The sequence below is a fragment of the Plasmodium knowlesi genome, assembly GCF_000006355.2.
Source record: "Plasmodium knowlesi strain H genome assembly, chromosome: 7".
Lineage (NCBI taxonomy): Eukaryota > Apicomplexa > Aconoidasida > Haemosporida > Plasmodiidae > Plasmodium > Plasmodium knowlesi.
This window is the reverse complement of record NC_011908.2, coordinates 587175-603446: the sequence shown is the minus strand read 5'-3', so window position 1 is coordinate 603446 and position 16272 is coordinate 587175. Positions and strand designations below refer to the sequence as shown.

The following is a 16272-nucleotide window of genomic DNA, read 5'->3' as shown; positions in this document are numbered from 1 at the left end:
GAGAAGCGATACACACAAGTGCACCAGCCCGTTTGACAGTTCACCTGAACAGCCATCTGAATATGCAACTTTCTTCCCGTCATACGCACCTTGGAAGCTCCCGTCCCTTCCCCCATGCATGTGCTCACTAGACACATTCCATAAAAATGAATGAAGAAATCGAAAAAAATATAAAACTAAATAGCAATTTCATAGAGTTTGAAGAAATAGTAAAAGACATCAACACTCCATTCAGTTTTATCGACTTGGTTGAAGTTCCTTGTGTGCCCTTGGTTGACATATATGGACTATCCCTGCTGAGCAATGAAGCATATTTGGAATATAAAAATGGATTAAGGGAAGACAAGTTAAGTGCAGATGATGAAATTCGGTTAACTCTATTTTTTGCAGTAAAATTATACAAAAGAAATGTTTTAAAGATAAAGTTTCCTTCCTACTATGACATCATCGAAACACTCAAGTTTGATCCTGTGTCTGTTACAATTGGATTGTTCAACCAGTTTTATTTCGAAACCGCATACGAGTTGTGTGATTTATTGCCAGTCAGTGAGTGGCCATCCGCCAATTTTTATGATATTTTGAGGAAAGCAGAAAAAACGAGGATACATTTTTTAATAAACAACAGGACGAAATTAAATTCGTACTTCCTGGAGGGACTCACAAACAGGGAGAAAAAAATTTACAAATACTTCCTTGAGGGAACCTCAAAAGAAAGGGAGTCCATGAATAAGGAAACTACTTTCTTTAATTTTTACGAAATGGACAAATGATGCAGGTAGGGGGAGGATGTCAAATAGAGACTGGAGCCTCTGTTCCAACTTTGGACGCCTCATTTTTTCCTTGTAATTTTTTTCACAAAGATGAATTCATCCTTACATTGTAAGCGTTCTGCGCTTACCTGCTTATGCGCTCTTAGCGTTACTTCTTTTTGTGATTTATATGGGAGATGCTCCAAGCAGGTGTACGTTTTTCTTTTCATGTTTTATCTTTTAACTGTTAACGTCGGTTAGCTAGCTATTTAGGTAATTTTTTTTTTTTTTTTTTTTTTTTTTTTTTTTTTTTTAAATTATATTTTGATCATTTGTTAATGCAAGGTACCTACTTTATTTGAGAAGAATTTTTTTTTTTTTTTTTTCGTTATGTTTTAGGGAAAACTCGAAAAAAAAACAGTAAAGCAATATGGATCTTTAAAATGTTAATTATGTATATGCATAGTTAACTTTATGGAATAGTGCCCTTGCGGACAATAGTCTGGCGTGACGGGGCTGGACCCCTTTTTTGCGATTTTTTCCAGTTGTACGTACATGGGAAATACAAAATGAGGTTAAATAATTAAAAGCGAATTATTTCAGACATACGTTTATTGCCTTTTAAAGGGAAGACGAAGAAAGAGTTGTCCATCTGGCAGTGTTACATAAGAGGAAGTATGGAATATCTCGTGTGCGGTGTGGAGGGGAATTATCACGTCCTATGTTTTTGGAGTTCGTGATAGGTGTCTTCTTTCCCTTTATACTGCAAATCGCATTGAGAGGGCTCTATACACTGGTCAGATGGATACTTGTCTTATTATGCTTTATGCCGACTCTTGTCCACAGATCTGTCCTATGGATTCTTTCTTTCTTTTTTTTTTTTTTTCTTTTTTTGCATCCCTTTGGGAGTATCTTTTCCCTTATACAGTTATATATATATACATGGACAAGAGAAATATTAAAAAAAAATAATAATAAAAGAAAGAAAAGAAAGAGTTAAATGAGAATAAAGAAAGCATGACGAAACTCATGAATGTCGATAACAACGCTCAAAGTGGTGGTGGTACACCATCCATATCCGACGTATTAGTAAATGACGACTGCACGATTTCACAAGACAAACTGAAAACAGCTATTCAGTCAGCAATACAGAATGGGAGTGGTACTGCGAGCGCTGAACTCCTAACACCGAAAATAAATACACTATCCCAGGACATAATAGGTAAGAAAAAGAAGGGGAAAAAAAGAAAAAAAAGAAAAAAAAAGAAAAAACAGAAGGTTTATGATGTCGCATTTATGTTGCGGGATTTATAATATTTTACGGTGTACATGTGTAAGATTTCGTATTTAGGTTGCGGGATTTATAATATTTTACGGTGTATATGTGTAAGATTTCATATTTAGGTTGCGCGATTTAATATTTTGCGGTGAATATGTGGAAGATTTTGCACTTCAGGTTGTGGGATTTAATATTTTACGGTGTATGTATAGGATTTCGTATTTAGGTTGCGGGATTTATAATATTTTACGGTGTACATGTGTAAGATTTCGTATTTAGGTTGCGGGATTTAATATTTTTACGGTGTGTATGTGTAAGATTTCGCATTTTTAGGCTTAAGTTTTCAGGGTGTTGGAAGAAAAGTATGGCCTGGAATTTAGTTCCTTAGGGGGAATTTTTTTTTTTTTTTGCCAAGATAGAAAGAATAGGAAAAAAAAGGAAAAAAGGGAAGGTTCCAGGGTTTAGGAGTAAGGTTTTAGGGTTATTGGAGTAAGGTTTTAGGGTATAAGAATAAGGTTCCAGGGTTCAAGATTAAGGTTCCAGGGTTCAAGATTAAGGTTCCAGGGTTCAAGATTAAGGTTCCAGGGTTAGCTTTAGTTGAGGAAGGGGGAAGGGAAAGACCCCTCGCGGACAGAGACCGGATACTGGACGCTAACCTGATGGTGGCAACTGTATGGTAGGAAGCGGATGATATGAACCTGATGGTATGAACCGGACGGTATGAACCGGATGGTAGGAGCAGGATGGTAGGAACAGGATGGTATGAACCGGATCGTAGGAACCGGATGGTAGGAACCGGATGGTGGGAAGTGGATGGTGGGAAGTGGATGGTGGGAAGTGGATGGTGGGAAGTGGATGGTGGGAAGTGGATGGTGGAGACTGGATGGTGGAGACTGGATGGTGGAGACTGGATGGTAGAGACTGGATGGTGGAGACTGGATGGTGGAGACTGGATGGTGGAGACTGGATGGTGGAGACTGGATGGTGGAGACTGGATGGTTGCGACCGGATGGTGGGAACTGGATGGTGGAGACTGGATGGTAGGAACCGGATGGTAGAAACCGGATGGTGGGGACTGGATGGTGGGGACTGGATGGTGGGGACTGGATGGTGGGGACTGGATGGTGGGGACTGGATGGTGGGGACTGGATGGTGGGGACTGGATGGTGGGGACTGGATGGTGGGGACTGGATGGTGGGGACTGGATGGTGGGGACTGGATGGTGGGGACTGGATGGTGGGGACTGGATGGTGGGGACTGGATGGTGGGGACTGGATGGTGGGGACTGGATGGTGGGGACTGGATGGTGGGGACTGGATGGTGGGGACTGGATGGTGGGGACTGGATGGTGGGGACTGGATGGTGGGGACTGGATGGTGGGGACTGGATGGTGGGGACTGGATGGTGGGGACTGGATGGTGGGGACTGGATGGTGGGGACTGGATGGTAGAGACTGGATGGTATGAACCGGATGGTATGAACCGGATGGTATGAACCTGTTGGTAGTAACTGGATGGTAGGAACCGGATGGTAGGAACTGGATGGTATGAACTGAATGGCATGAACCGGATGGTAGGAACTGGATGGTAGGAACCGGATGGTAGTAACCCGATGGTATGAACCGGATGGCAGGGACGCATCCCAGCATCCCTCCCCGGAGGGGTAGGTAAAACTCCTCGAAGACGAAAAACCGGATACTACACAGTAAACGGATGGTATGAACCGGACAGTATGAACTGGATGGTATGAACCGGATAGTATGAACCGGATGGTATATACCGGATGGTAATAACCGTATGGTAGTAACCGGATGGTGGGCACCGGATGGTATGAACCGAATGGTGGGTACCGGATGGTATGAACCGGATGGTAGGAACTGGATGGTATGAACTGGATGGTATGAACCGGATGGTATGATCCGGATGTTATGATCCGGATGGTATGATCCGGATGGTATGAACCGGATTGTAGGGAAACCGGATAGTATGAACTGGATGGTATGAACCGGATGGTATGAACCGGATGGTATTAAGCGGATAGTGGGAAGTGGATGGTATGAACCGGATGTTATGAACTGGATGGTAGTAACCGGATGGTAGGAACTGGATGGTAGTAACCGGATGGTAGACACCGGATGGTATGAACCGGATGGTAATAACCGGATGGTAATAACCGGATGGTAGTAACCGGATGGTAGAAATCGGATGGTAGAAACCGGATGGTATGATCCGGATGGTATGAGCCGGATGGAATGAACCGGATGGTAATAACCGGATGGTAATAACCGGATGGTGGAGACTGGATGGTGGAGACTGGATGGTGGAGACTGGATGGTGGAGACTGGATGGTGGAGACTGGATGGTGGAGACTGGATGGTGGAGACTGGATGGTGGAGACTGGATGGTGGAGACTGGATGGTGGAGACTGGATGGTGGAGACTGGATGGTGGAGACTGGATGGTGGAGACTGGATGGTGGAGACTGGATGGTGGAGACTGGATGGTGGAGACTGGATGGTGGAGACTGGATGGTGGAGACTGGATGGTGGAGACTGGATGGTGGAGACTGGATGGTGGAGACTGGATGGTGGAGACTGGATGGTGGAGACTGGATGGTGGAGACTGGATGGTGGAGACTGGATGGTGGAGACTGGATGGTGGAGACTGGATGGTGGAGACTGGATGGTGGAGACTGGATGGTGGAGACTGGATGGTGGAGACTGGATGGCACGGAAACGGGATACTACATACTAAACTGACACAACGAACAAACAACCAACACAACGAAAATGATGACTTTAAAAAATGTTATATTGTTTGATTGTTTGATTGTTTGATTGTAGTTTTAAAAAGAATGTTAGATTTTCTTCAATGTACTTTTAAAAAAAAATGTTAACTTATTTTTGATTTTATTATTCTGTTCTTTTTTTTTTTTTTTCGAATATTTTGGAATATTGTTGTTTTCTTTTTTTTCGAAATATTTATCGCGTGCTCTACAATATAGGATTTCAAGGTAAACTACTAATATAAGGAGACCTACGACTATAACTGCTCCGGCAACTCCGAGTCCTATAACTATACCCCGTGAAAGGCCCGTGGATACCCCGGGTAGCTCGGATACCCCCGGAATAAAGAAAATACCCAAGATCCAAATGCCCAATATTAATGATAGTATACATCTATGTTTCCGGGCACGACGACAAAAGATTTTTTTACAAATTCTTCGAAATTTATCCTTTACATTTTTTGCTTCCTTTGGGGTGTTCTTCTCTGCCGAATGGGCGGAACCTACTTCTCCTAATGAGGTCAATGTATCGTCAGAAAGGTGACTATCGTCCTCCCCTCCTAAGTGGGGAGGACGATAGTCCTCATAACTCTCATGGGGAAATTCATCACTTTGCCTTGCTTGCACACTACACAAACTATCATGGTCAAAATTTATATCTTCTTCTGATGAAGATAAATCATCGGAGTTGTCCATGGAAATGCTATCATCATCATCTAATGTGCTTAATGCACTCACCTAAACAAAACAAAAATATACATATATACATATATATAGAAAATATGCATATATAAGGAATGGTCTAAGGGAAAAGGGGGGAAGGAAAACCTTCCCCCCATCCCCCTTCTTTCCTTCTCCCCCCCTTCAAAGAAGCTAAAGCTGCACTCTGAATCTGACTTTCAACACCCCTAAAACCTTAATCAAACACCCCTAACACCGTAATCTAACACCCCTAACACCTTAATCTAACACCCCTAACACCATAATCTAACACCCCTAACACCATAATCTAACACCCCTAACACCTTAATCTAACACCCCTAACACCTTAATCTAACATCCCTAACAACTTAATCCAACACCCCTAACACCTTAATCTAACACCCTTAACACCTTAATCTGACACCGTTAAAACCTTATTCTAACACCCCTAAAACCTTTACTCCTGAATCAGCAACCCTAAACCCGGAACCCAGAATCTTACTCCTATACACTGAACCCTGAAACCCTAAACCCTAAACCCTGAACGCTGAATCTGACTCCTGTACAATGAACCCTATACCCTATACCTTATACCCTGAACCCTAAACCCCTAAACCCTAAACCATAAACCCTCAAAGCATAAAACCTGAACCCTAAACGCTAAACCCATGAACCCTAAACCCTGAACCCTAAACACTAAACCCTAAACCCTGAACCCAAAAACCCGGAACCCTGAACCCTAAACCCTAAAACATAAACCCGGAACCATGAACCCTTAACCCTAAAACCTGAACCTTAAAACCCTAAACCCTGTACCCTGAACCCTGAACCCTAAACCCTGTACCCTGAACCCTTAACCTTGAACCCTTAACCCTAAACCCTTAACCCTAAACCCTAAACCCTGAACGGTGAACCATGAACCCTGAACCCTGAACCCTGAAACCTCCCCTCCCTTTTTTTCCTTAAACATGAATAATAAATATGAATAATAATTTGGTGTGCGGGAAAAAAGTAATATACATGTAGGATTTTCGCCCCCTACATATTTATTTCCTCCTATAGTTGTAAAAAATATTACAAAAAAAAATTTTTTCTGTTATTCATACCTGGTGTTGATCATTGGTTTGATACCATAAGAATAGGTATGCAAAGATTAATGTAGATATTTTTATAAAAGAAATAGGTGCCATTTTTTTTTGTACTGTATATTTGGTTTGTTTTGCTTTTATATACTGTATATTTTAGTTTGTTTTGCTTTTGTACTGTGTTGGTTGTTGTTGTCGTTGTCAACTTGTTTGTGGTGTCGACGTTGTTATATCAATGGGGCTGTAATTTTGATTTGCTTCTGTATACTGTATATTTGGTATGGCTAAATTCGGAGTGACCCATATGTGTTCTTCTTCATTTATTATATGCATATAGTATATAAATATTTTTCCCCATAATAATAATAAGGAATCCTAATAGAATCGTCTGCGTTTACATTTCACAGATTCTGCCTTAATTTCGTATATGTACACTATGAATCAAAGAAAATTGTTCGAATATATAATTTATGAATAATACAAATAATATAGAATTTGTGAAAAAAATTAGTTTTACAGAACAGTATTCTTCTTACAAATTAAATAGAATAATTAATATTTTCCAAACAAGTGGCACAAAGTCCTGAAATACATATATCTTACATTCATTATTGTAATAAGAACAAATTAAATCTTTTTTAATAATAAAACTATATAAATAAATAAATATATATATATATATACACAAGTAGTATATTAATTTGAATTTCTAGCACAAAAAAAAGAACAAAAAGTTACCAAAGATGATAATTCAATGCTCCGTATATGGACCATACACAAAATTCCTTAATTATAGAACTAATAGTCTAGGATCTTTGTGCAGTGCACCAGAATTCGGTGGTAACATATATTAACATGTAGAACTGATTATATATATTATTATAATGACCACTATCCACAACTCCCCTCCCCTCCCATAGAAGTGTTCGATCTAATACAATGTGATAAATAATTAATAAAAGTTAAGTAAAAAAAAATAGAAAGCCCTATATATGTATAGATTCATTCCCCATCGACAAACATGTATAGAAAGAATGGGAAAAAAAAACGGAGAAAAAGAGTCTAGAAGAAGAAAAAAAAAAAAAAAAGGTTTATTTAAAAAAGAAAAAGAAGAAGGAACAAAAAGAAAAGAAAAGAAAAGGAAAGGAATAAAAGAAAAGAAAAGAAAAGGAAAGGAATAAAAGAAAAGAAAAGAAAAGGAAAGGAATAAAAGAGAAGGAATGAAAAGGAAAGGAATAAAAGAGAAGGAATGAAAAGTAAATGGAATAAAAAGAAAAGGAAAGAAAAAGAGGAGAAAAAAAAAGAGAAGGAAAGAAAAAGAGGAGAACAGAAAAAGAGAAGGAAAAGAGAAGGAAAAGGAAAGAAAAGAAAAGGAGAAGGAAAGAGAAGGAAAAGAGAAGGAAAAGAGAAGGAAAGAGAAGGAAAAGAGAAGGAGAGTAAAGAAAAAACTGTAGAAAGAAAAAGAAGAGAAGAAAAGTAAAGAGAAGAAAAGAATAAAAATAATGAAAGAAACAAAAGAAAAAAAGAGGAAGGAAGAAAAAAGGAATGAAAATAATGGAAGAAAAAGAAATGGGAAGGAAAGAGAAGGAAATGTTTCGGTTAAACTAGATCGGTTTACGGTTTAGAATTTAGGGTTCACGTTTTTAGTGTTTAGGGTTCAGGGTTTAGGGTTCAGGGTTCAGGGTTCAGGGTTTAGGGTTCAGGGTTCAGGGTTCAGGGTTTAGGGTTCAGGGTTCAGGGTTCAGGGTTTAGGGTTCAGGGTTTAGGGTTCAGGTTTTATGGTTTGAGGGCTTAGGGTTTTATAGTTCAGGGTTTAGTTATCACGGTCTTAGAGTTCAAGGTTTAGGGTTTAGGGTTTATGGTTTCAGGGTTTAGGGTTCAGGGTTTAGGGTTCAGGGTTTTTTTGGTTTTAGGGTTCAAGGTTTAGGGTTCAGGGTTCAGGGTTTAGGGTTTAGGGTTTAGGGTTCAGGGTTTAGGGTTCAGGGTTTAGGGTTCAGGGTTCATGGGTTTAGGATTCATGGGTTTAGGGTTCATGGTTTATGGGTTCATGGGTTCATGGGTTCATGGGTTCATGGTTTTAGGGTTCATTGGTTTAGGGTTGATGTGTTTAGGGTTTATGGGTTTAGGGTTCATGGATTTAGGGTTCATGGGTTTAGGGTTCATGGGTTTAGGGTTCATGGGTTTAGGGTTCATGGGTTTAGGGTTCATGGGTTTAGGGTTATGGTGAAAGTAGGTTCCGGGTTAAAAGTAATGTTGGTACCCAGTTGTTAGAGTTATGTTGCATGGATGTACGTATGAAAAGGTGGTGAGGGTATAAGAATTAAGAAGGTTGTATGGGCATATGAATGAAAAGTTTGAAGGAGAAGGGAACAACTTGCTTGTGAGAGGAAAGAAGGAATATTTCTCCAAGAGAAAATGCCTATGTGTGTATAATAAACCATTTGCACATATTCATGGATCACCATTCATTGCTGAAACCTACTTGATATAACCGCCGTATGCGGATCCTTTATTACATCATATTCGACGCAATCATTATGTGTAATGGCGCGAAAAATAGGTATACAAAAATTACAAATATAGCAATTAAATTTAATAATTCTTTTGGCTCCTTATGATTGCTTCTGCAAGTGCTCATATAAAATTTAGAAATAATGATATTCGACCTAAATTCATTACCTTCCTTCCCCTCTCATTCAAAATTATGCAATTGCTTATTATTTATTTTTATCTCCTTTCAATATGAATATTTGTAACACACGATTGAAACATGTGCCATTATAGCAAGAGGTACACCACCTCCCCCTCCCCGGCAGGATGATTCAAAGAATGGAAGACAAGCATTCGAAGAAGGAATAAATCTAAATACTACTATGTGCCGTGCGGATGAAGGTCAAATCAGTTCCTTCGGAGATTTTTTCTCCCATGCACCAAAAATGATAAAAGGAAAAAATAGAAAAAAAAATAATGTAAAAAAAAAAACAGTTGTTCCAAATTAAACAGCGTAACTCATGAGGATACCCATTTTACAGATGATAAAAAAGGTAAATGTTTATGGGGAGGGAGCAAAATGGTGCCCGGTCACTAAAAATTACTGTCCGCACAACGCACAATTTACTGTAAGGGCGCGTGAAGGGAAAAGTAGGCTGCCTTGGCATAAATCCGTATCAACTGGGACATACCCCGAACACGATGATTCACAAAAATCGACAACAGGTGCTAATAACTGTACACCTCGGCATGGAAAAATATTCATGCGCGGAAAATGCAAATTGACAAAAGTGAAAAGGTGAGAAAGAGGCGAACACAAAAGCCTGACTTAGGGCTTCTAGCACACAAACTACGATCACAGTATAAAATCACTCAAGGAGAATGCCATTCGCACACACGTACATACGCATGTTCTCTGTATATTATAAAAAAAAAAAAAAAAAAGGAATCATTCGCGAATTAGAGGATGTGCAGTTAGCGCACATAAAAGGCAACAGAAATTGAAGCGAGTAGGATTAATTAAAAAATGTGGAAACTAATCAGTTGGGCTAAATGCCACACACAGGCGCATAAATAAGTGCACACCCCGTACGTATACATAGCAAACTTTTAGGTGGGAAAAAAAAAAAAAAAAAAAAAAAGGCAATGTCGATCGGACATACTCACAAATGCTTAGATGAGTACAGAAATATATGCTGATTATACAATTGGTCCGCTCTCGCAAAAAAAAAGAGAGAGAAAAAAAAGGGGTAATTTTTCAGACAGCAAATCTTCACCATCTGTTCCTTCTGTTGCTGTGCCTATTATTGTTACTGCTCTTCCACTTCTTCCCCCTACTCTTGATCATATCCCCGCTTTAATGGGTAAACGCCTTCACTTCTTCTCCGTAATTTTTAAGTACACGCAAGAAAGCAGGGTTACCACCCCGAGGGCGTTCAATCCATAAGTCACGGGCAAGTGCTTCTTATCACCCAGGTACATATATACCACATCAGTCAAGTAGGTGAGGTAAAAATTTATAATTAAGCACATTGCACTAACTGCAAACATAATTCCACACAGCTTACCGAAATGCTTCTTCGAATACTTCTCATCCACATAGCAATAGAAACAGGAGAAAACGAATGATATGTAAAAGAAAAACAAAATGATGGACATCATTTTGAAAAAGTACCCATCAAATAGGATCAAGATATAAGTGAGAAATATAAATATGTTGTTTGTTAATATACTGTATATAGAACCAAACTTTCCAGCCAGGTAGCCAAAGAATGGGGTTGGGATAAAGGATAGAATAGTGGAGAGAGAAAATATTGTCGTGAGATCATTATCGTTCCATATAAGAATGGATCTATTGGATTTTATAAAAAAATCAAATCGAATCATACTCGAACTGCATATAAATACGGTGATTAAATATTCCCACTTCTGCGGATGCTTCCATAAAGATTTTATTCTATCTGAGAATTTATAAGTCTCATAATTATCGAATGATTTCTTATCTGCAGTTTCCATTCTGTCCATTTCGTTCATAATGCTTATGCTTCTTTTTTTCTCTGGATTTGATGATCCCGTTGCTCCTTCACTGTTTAGTTCTGACTGCGCGCTCTTCTTACTAGGTACGATGAAGATACCCACAATAAATGAATACAAACTACATACACACAGGTAAAATAGGCACAAAATATAAAACTCGTTATCCTTAAAATTGAACGTATAGAAAAAGGCGTATTTTAAGAGTAACCCAATGGCGAACCCCGTAGATCTTGCTGATCCAAGGATTCCGAAAATTAGGGATTCCTGTCCAGGAAAATATTTTGATATCTTTAACAAGGGAATGAAGGACAAGTCGGCTGAAATACCCAGCATTAAAAAGAACAAATACCATACGTAGGAAAACTTAAACACTGCTAGCGATAGAAATCCTGTTGCTAGAATTATTTGTCCACTTAGAAAACAGACCTTCTCTCCAAAGGTATCTAATACATACCCACTTACTGACGACAGGAAAAAATGAACAAAGAAGGCCAAGGTAAATAAATTATTCACAGCTACGTCTCGATTCCCACATGTCATATACGACGTATTTGCATCAACTTTAAATTCTCGCATATCATCCGTTGGTCCACATAATTCGCTGAAGGCCCCTGACTTGTATATGATTGGTTGCCAGCCACTAAATCCTGCATGCACGAAGGTTCCTACTGCCGCCACTATGGAGTACAACCCCAAGGCCACCCATCTGTTCACCCTCAGGTCCTTCCCCATGCCCTGCTCGTACTTGAGTTGAGATATGTCTTCCTTCATCTTCCTGGGCGGTATAGCGAGTTAATTGGTGTGTGTTAAGCGGCGCACTCAGCTTCCTGCTTATTTTTGTCCACCGCACGTGCGCGAAGCCTCCTATCCACTCGCAGCTACCGACCCCCTGTAGGTACCTCCCCGTGGTATATCCTGTTCTGTTAAAACGTGTGTCACGTTGAATCGGTTTACGCGCGGATCTCCCGGCTTCTCTCCACCTGTACGTTGTTCTCCTACGCCGCTGATTTGGCTATACTTCCAAAAGCAGTGGGGAAAAAAAAAAAAAAAAAAATGGAGAAACAGTCCCAAAAGGGTCACTTCAACTGTTACAAAAAAATGTTACGCCTTAAAATAACATTTTTATACAATGTTCCACAGGCAATTGTAAAAAAAAAAAAAAAAAAAAACAGAAAAATATTATAAGAAAGCTGTGCGAAAAATTAACGAAGCCAAAGTAAACAGAAGAACTGGGGGGGGAAAAGCAAAAAGAAGAAAAAATAAATAAAATAAAACAAAACGAAACAAAAGGAAAAGTGCAAAATGCGGAAGAACAAAATAAAATGAAAATAAAAATAAATAAAAAAAAAAAAAAAAAAAAAAAAAACTGATGGCGCTTTTAAAGAATATCAAGGGGAAAGATCCAAAATGAATGCAACAAAGTTGCGGGGAATTCTTCTCATACAGGTGTCGGTAACTTTACCAGTTATAACGTCGTATATGTACAGATTTTCTTCCACCACATTTCCTACCTGTAACACTTGCCTCTCTTGCCCTGTGCACGTTACATGCAAGTTCTTCCAGAGCCACATCGGAAGGTGCCATATTTTTATACACCATGCCATATACTCCATGTCAGATCCCTTTATGTCATATGCTCCATGCCACATTTCGATTCATTCACTCTACGAGGCTCTCCATTTGGTTAAAAATATTGTGCCACATTCCTTTTGCATGCTTTTGAAGTTTTTTTTTTTTTTTTTTTTTTTTTTTTAAATTTTTTTTTGTGTTTTTTTTTTATTTGCCTTATTTCATTTTATTTTTCACGTTTTAAAAGTGATAGCTTTAGCTTGTCACCATTTGTGTGCCCCTGTGAGAAAACTAAAAGTGAGCAATCTGGAGACAAAAAATAGGCGACAGAAGAAGCCTTCGCATTGTGATATAGCTGGTATAACATGTTCCGTCCATTTTTAAGTGTATGCTGATTCTTTAGCTTGCCTTGGACATTAGGCCAGTTCCCATTCGAAGAGCTCTCCTCGATTTGCATACATAGGCTGGTGAAGTTCGCCGTTTTGGTGGCATGGCTCCTTTTCCCCCGTGTGCATTCTGATGTGCTTTTTTTTTTTTTTTCCCCTTCTTTCCTCCCCTTTTGTCGCCAGTTTTACCGGCGAACATGCAGTTGCACAAATGGGTGTGGTCGAAAATAAAAATTCCTGTACAGGAAATACCGCCACTTATTTCTTGCATGCTACATGAGCACGGTATGGTGAACACCTGAGCTGCAAACCGAATCGCAGGGTAAGATCACACAAGATGAAGTCATATGCATGAAAAAAATGGCTCATAAACTTGCGCATGAGGGCGCATACAAACTTGCATGGACGACTTTCCTACGAGCGCACCACCCCGTGTCGAACCAATCGAGTTGTTGAAAAGTCGTAACTTCATAAACAGAACTGAAAAAAAAAAAAAAAAAAAAAGAGCACGAATTGTGGAAAAACAAAATTTGCTCTCGCAGCAATAAGCGCTCACACATGAACACACTTGTACATATACGCACAGGTAAATGTACGCAAGGGCATATATATATATATATGTACATGTCGGAAAAGGAGATGAGGTGCCCTCCGTTCGTCGGGAAGGGCGAAGCTCCACTCGTCCCTCACACAGGGTTACCGCGTGGCAAAATAGAAAAAAAAATGTAAACGAATGTACGCGGGACCCAAATGACGGGTATTTGCGTTTTCCCCCCTTTTTTTCCCTCCATAATATTCTGTGCGGTCACCTTGCAAAGATGACAAAAGGGGTTCCATAAAAGAAGTTAAAGAGGCAAAGGGGATATAATAACGTGTACATGGATAAACTGTGCAACGTACTAATCCGCCATCGCTGTAACTGCTTCTCCTGTGTTCAATGCACAGGATGGTTCTCATCCCCCTGGGCAGCCAAAGTGACAAATATATTTGTAGGTGCAGCCAATGTGCGCTTATTCATTCACAAATGCATTGCGCTACTTATCGAATAGGAATATTTCACACATGTTAAACGGTTAAAAGTGCTGGTGATGCGGGAGGGAATGATTTTCCATGGGCTTCTGTTCCTGTCCATGTACTATTCGTGTAAGTATATATTGGTAAAGGAGGGAATACAGAGCATATACATATGTCTTACAAAACATATATGCATGCGCTGGTTACTGAAGTGGATTGAGTGTTTTCGCCAGGTTGGCTTCCAAATGGAACGTTCTCCAAGGCATTCCTCCCACGGTCATCGTGCAAAAATGGGCTGGTGGTGCCCTAGTCTTCCAAATTATTCAGGGCACCCAACTCATCATTAAAAAAAAGTTCGTTACATCCTTTTTTGTTTGCATCCAAACATTTGTCAACCCACTCGCTGTACACGTCAATGCACTCATCTAGGTTAGTAATCTGGCTTGCGTACTTGACTCCGCATTTAAGGCAAATCAGTTCTCCGATACCTTTGGATCTGTGCCTATAAGGGAAAGCAGATAAACGGGGGGATCATCAACAAAAGTGCAAGCAAAAACAACATAAGGCGTATCACATCCGCTTATGGGAAAGATGAACAGAAGAAGAGGAGAGTTTTTTCCTCCACTCAATCCTTACAGCTTAATGTCGACCGATTTCTTGTAGCTGCAAAAGGGGCAGTTGAATTGCTTATCCAATTTTATGGGCTTCTTTTTCCTCGGTTTAACTTTTTTCACTTTACTTCTCGCCATGTTGCATTGGGACTAAATTATTTTTTTTTTTGTTCTCTTTCCCTGTGTGAGGAAGTAACCTCTGAACACGGTTAGAATAGTCAAGGGAAGAGTTCAAAAGAGGAAATCTCTGAATTACCCGTTCGTTGATATGCTCACATAAAGTAGGACTGTGGCTTATGCACTATGTCCACTTGGCATAACTATAGTTGCGTAGGTCCAACTTTCGCCGCTTCTCGAATTGAGTGGATGCAACGGCAAACGTGTCCTCGTTTTCAGCCTTCTGGCCTAGGAGCTGCTTCCCTGCGATGACGGGGGAGGGGATGATTTGACTGCTCCACTTGCGCGCCTTAAAAGCGAATTGGTAAATAGGATATGGTATGTAATGAAAAGTGTGAACTTGGAGAAAAAGGCGGGTTAAAGGAAAATTAAAAAAAAAAAAAAAAAAAAAAAATTCATAAAATGTATACGAATAAAATAATTTTAAAGTGCGGGAAAAATTCTAGCCATTCGATTCACTCGAGCAGCAACGGTTGAAGTGTCATCACACGGATTAAACAAGTAGGAGTAGGAAATCCTGCTGTTGCTCTATTTTTAACAGAGCTTCAAAAATGGTTAAAATAGGCAACGGTGACGTGGCGAGCGGAGAATGAAGGCGAAGAAACACTCTTTCCTTTTTTTTTTTTTTTTTTTTTTTTTTTTTAGCACTCCTGCAGAAAGAGCGTGTGGGGAATGGAGCGAAAAAAAGGCATCTGAAAAAGTGGAAAATGAAAAAGCGAGGTAAAGCGAAACCAACAACGTGGAAATTTCAGCAGCGGATAATTTCTCGCAAGGAGAGAAAAAAAAAAAAAAAAAAAAATCATGAAGGACGCCAAAAAAAAAATTACCAAAAAATCAACAAAAAATCACCGCAATTTTTTGCCTGGAAATCCGCGGGAAAAATCGCCCCAAAGGCACACCCCGCATGCGTTAAGCATATAGCATGCACACGAATGTGTATTTTGTTTTTTCCCGAAGTATACATAAGGACGCGCGTTCAGTCAGGATGTATAATTTTTAATCCCACGATGGGAAAGCCCCTCCCCCCCCCCTTATGGGCACTAGTGGCCAGGCGGCTCAAGCAAAGATAAGATAGTACGAAAAAAACTGCAAGAAAAGAAATTGCAAAAAAAAAAAAAAAAAAAAAAAAAAACTTTAGACATTAACCCCAAGCCAAATATGCAACTTGTCAGATAAAACGCAGTGGGAGAATAGCAATCTTTGACCCTGAAGTTGTGCGGAAAGGGAACAGCGAAACGCCCGAAAGGCAAATCGGCAAAAGTGCAAAATTCCCTAAACTTGCACAACTGCGAAGAGCCCGCGCGCCCAGGGAATGCATCCCGAAAGGAGAGAAGAGCCCCTGGCCAGGATACAGATAAGGCTCGTTGCCTTTTTCGGACACAAAATTCCT

General features: G+C 39.7%; 4 protein-coding genes across 4 annotated transcripts; 1 reads left to right on the top strand and 3 right to left on the bottom strand.

Moving 5' to 3' along the window:
• Positions 1 to 146: 146 nt before the first annotated feature.
• Positions 147 to 770, top strand: PKNH_0712800 (GINS complex subunit Psf3, putative; the record flags this gene model as incomplete). Its single annotated transcript, XM_002258384.1, has 1 exon — positions 147 to 770. One exon carries the CDS (start codon positions 147 to 149, stop codon positions 768 to 770), a length of 624 nt encoding a protein of 207 aa, XP_002258420.1.
• Positions 771 to 4883: 4113 nt separating this feature from the next.
• PKNH_0712700 (uncharacterized protein) lies at positions 4884 to 6703 on the bottom strand (the record flags this gene model as incomplete). Its single annotated transcript, XM_002258383.2, has 2 exons — positions 4884 to 5549; positions 6620 to 6703. The coding sequence occupies 2 exons, from the start codon at positions 6701 to 6703 to the stop codon at positions 4884 to 4886; spliced, it is 750 nt and encodes a 249-aa protein (XP_002258419.2).
• Positions 6704 to 10462: 3759 nt separating this feature from the next.
• PKNH_0712600 (apicomplexan amino acid transporter ApiAT2, putative) lies at positions 10463 to 11896 on the bottom strand (the record flags this gene model as incomplete). Its single annotated transcript, XM_002258382.1, has 1 exon — positions 10463 to 11896. The coding sequence occupies one exon, from the start codon at positions 11894 to 11896 to the stop codon at positions 10463 to 10465; it is 1434 nt and encodes a 477-aa protein (XP_002258418.1).
• Positions 11897 to 14400: 2504 nt separating this feature from the next.
• PKNH_0712500 (transcription elongation factor 1, putative) lies at positions 14401 to 14843 on the bottom strand (the record flags this gene model as incomplete). Its single annotated transcript, XM_002258381.1, has 2 exons — positions 14401 to 14596; positions 14731 to 14843. 2 exons carry the CDS (start codon positions 14841 to 14843, stop codon positions 14401 to 14403), a joined length of 309 nt encoding a protein of 102 aa, XP_002258417.1.
• Between the last annotated feature and the right edge of the window lie 1429 nt (positions 14844 to 16272).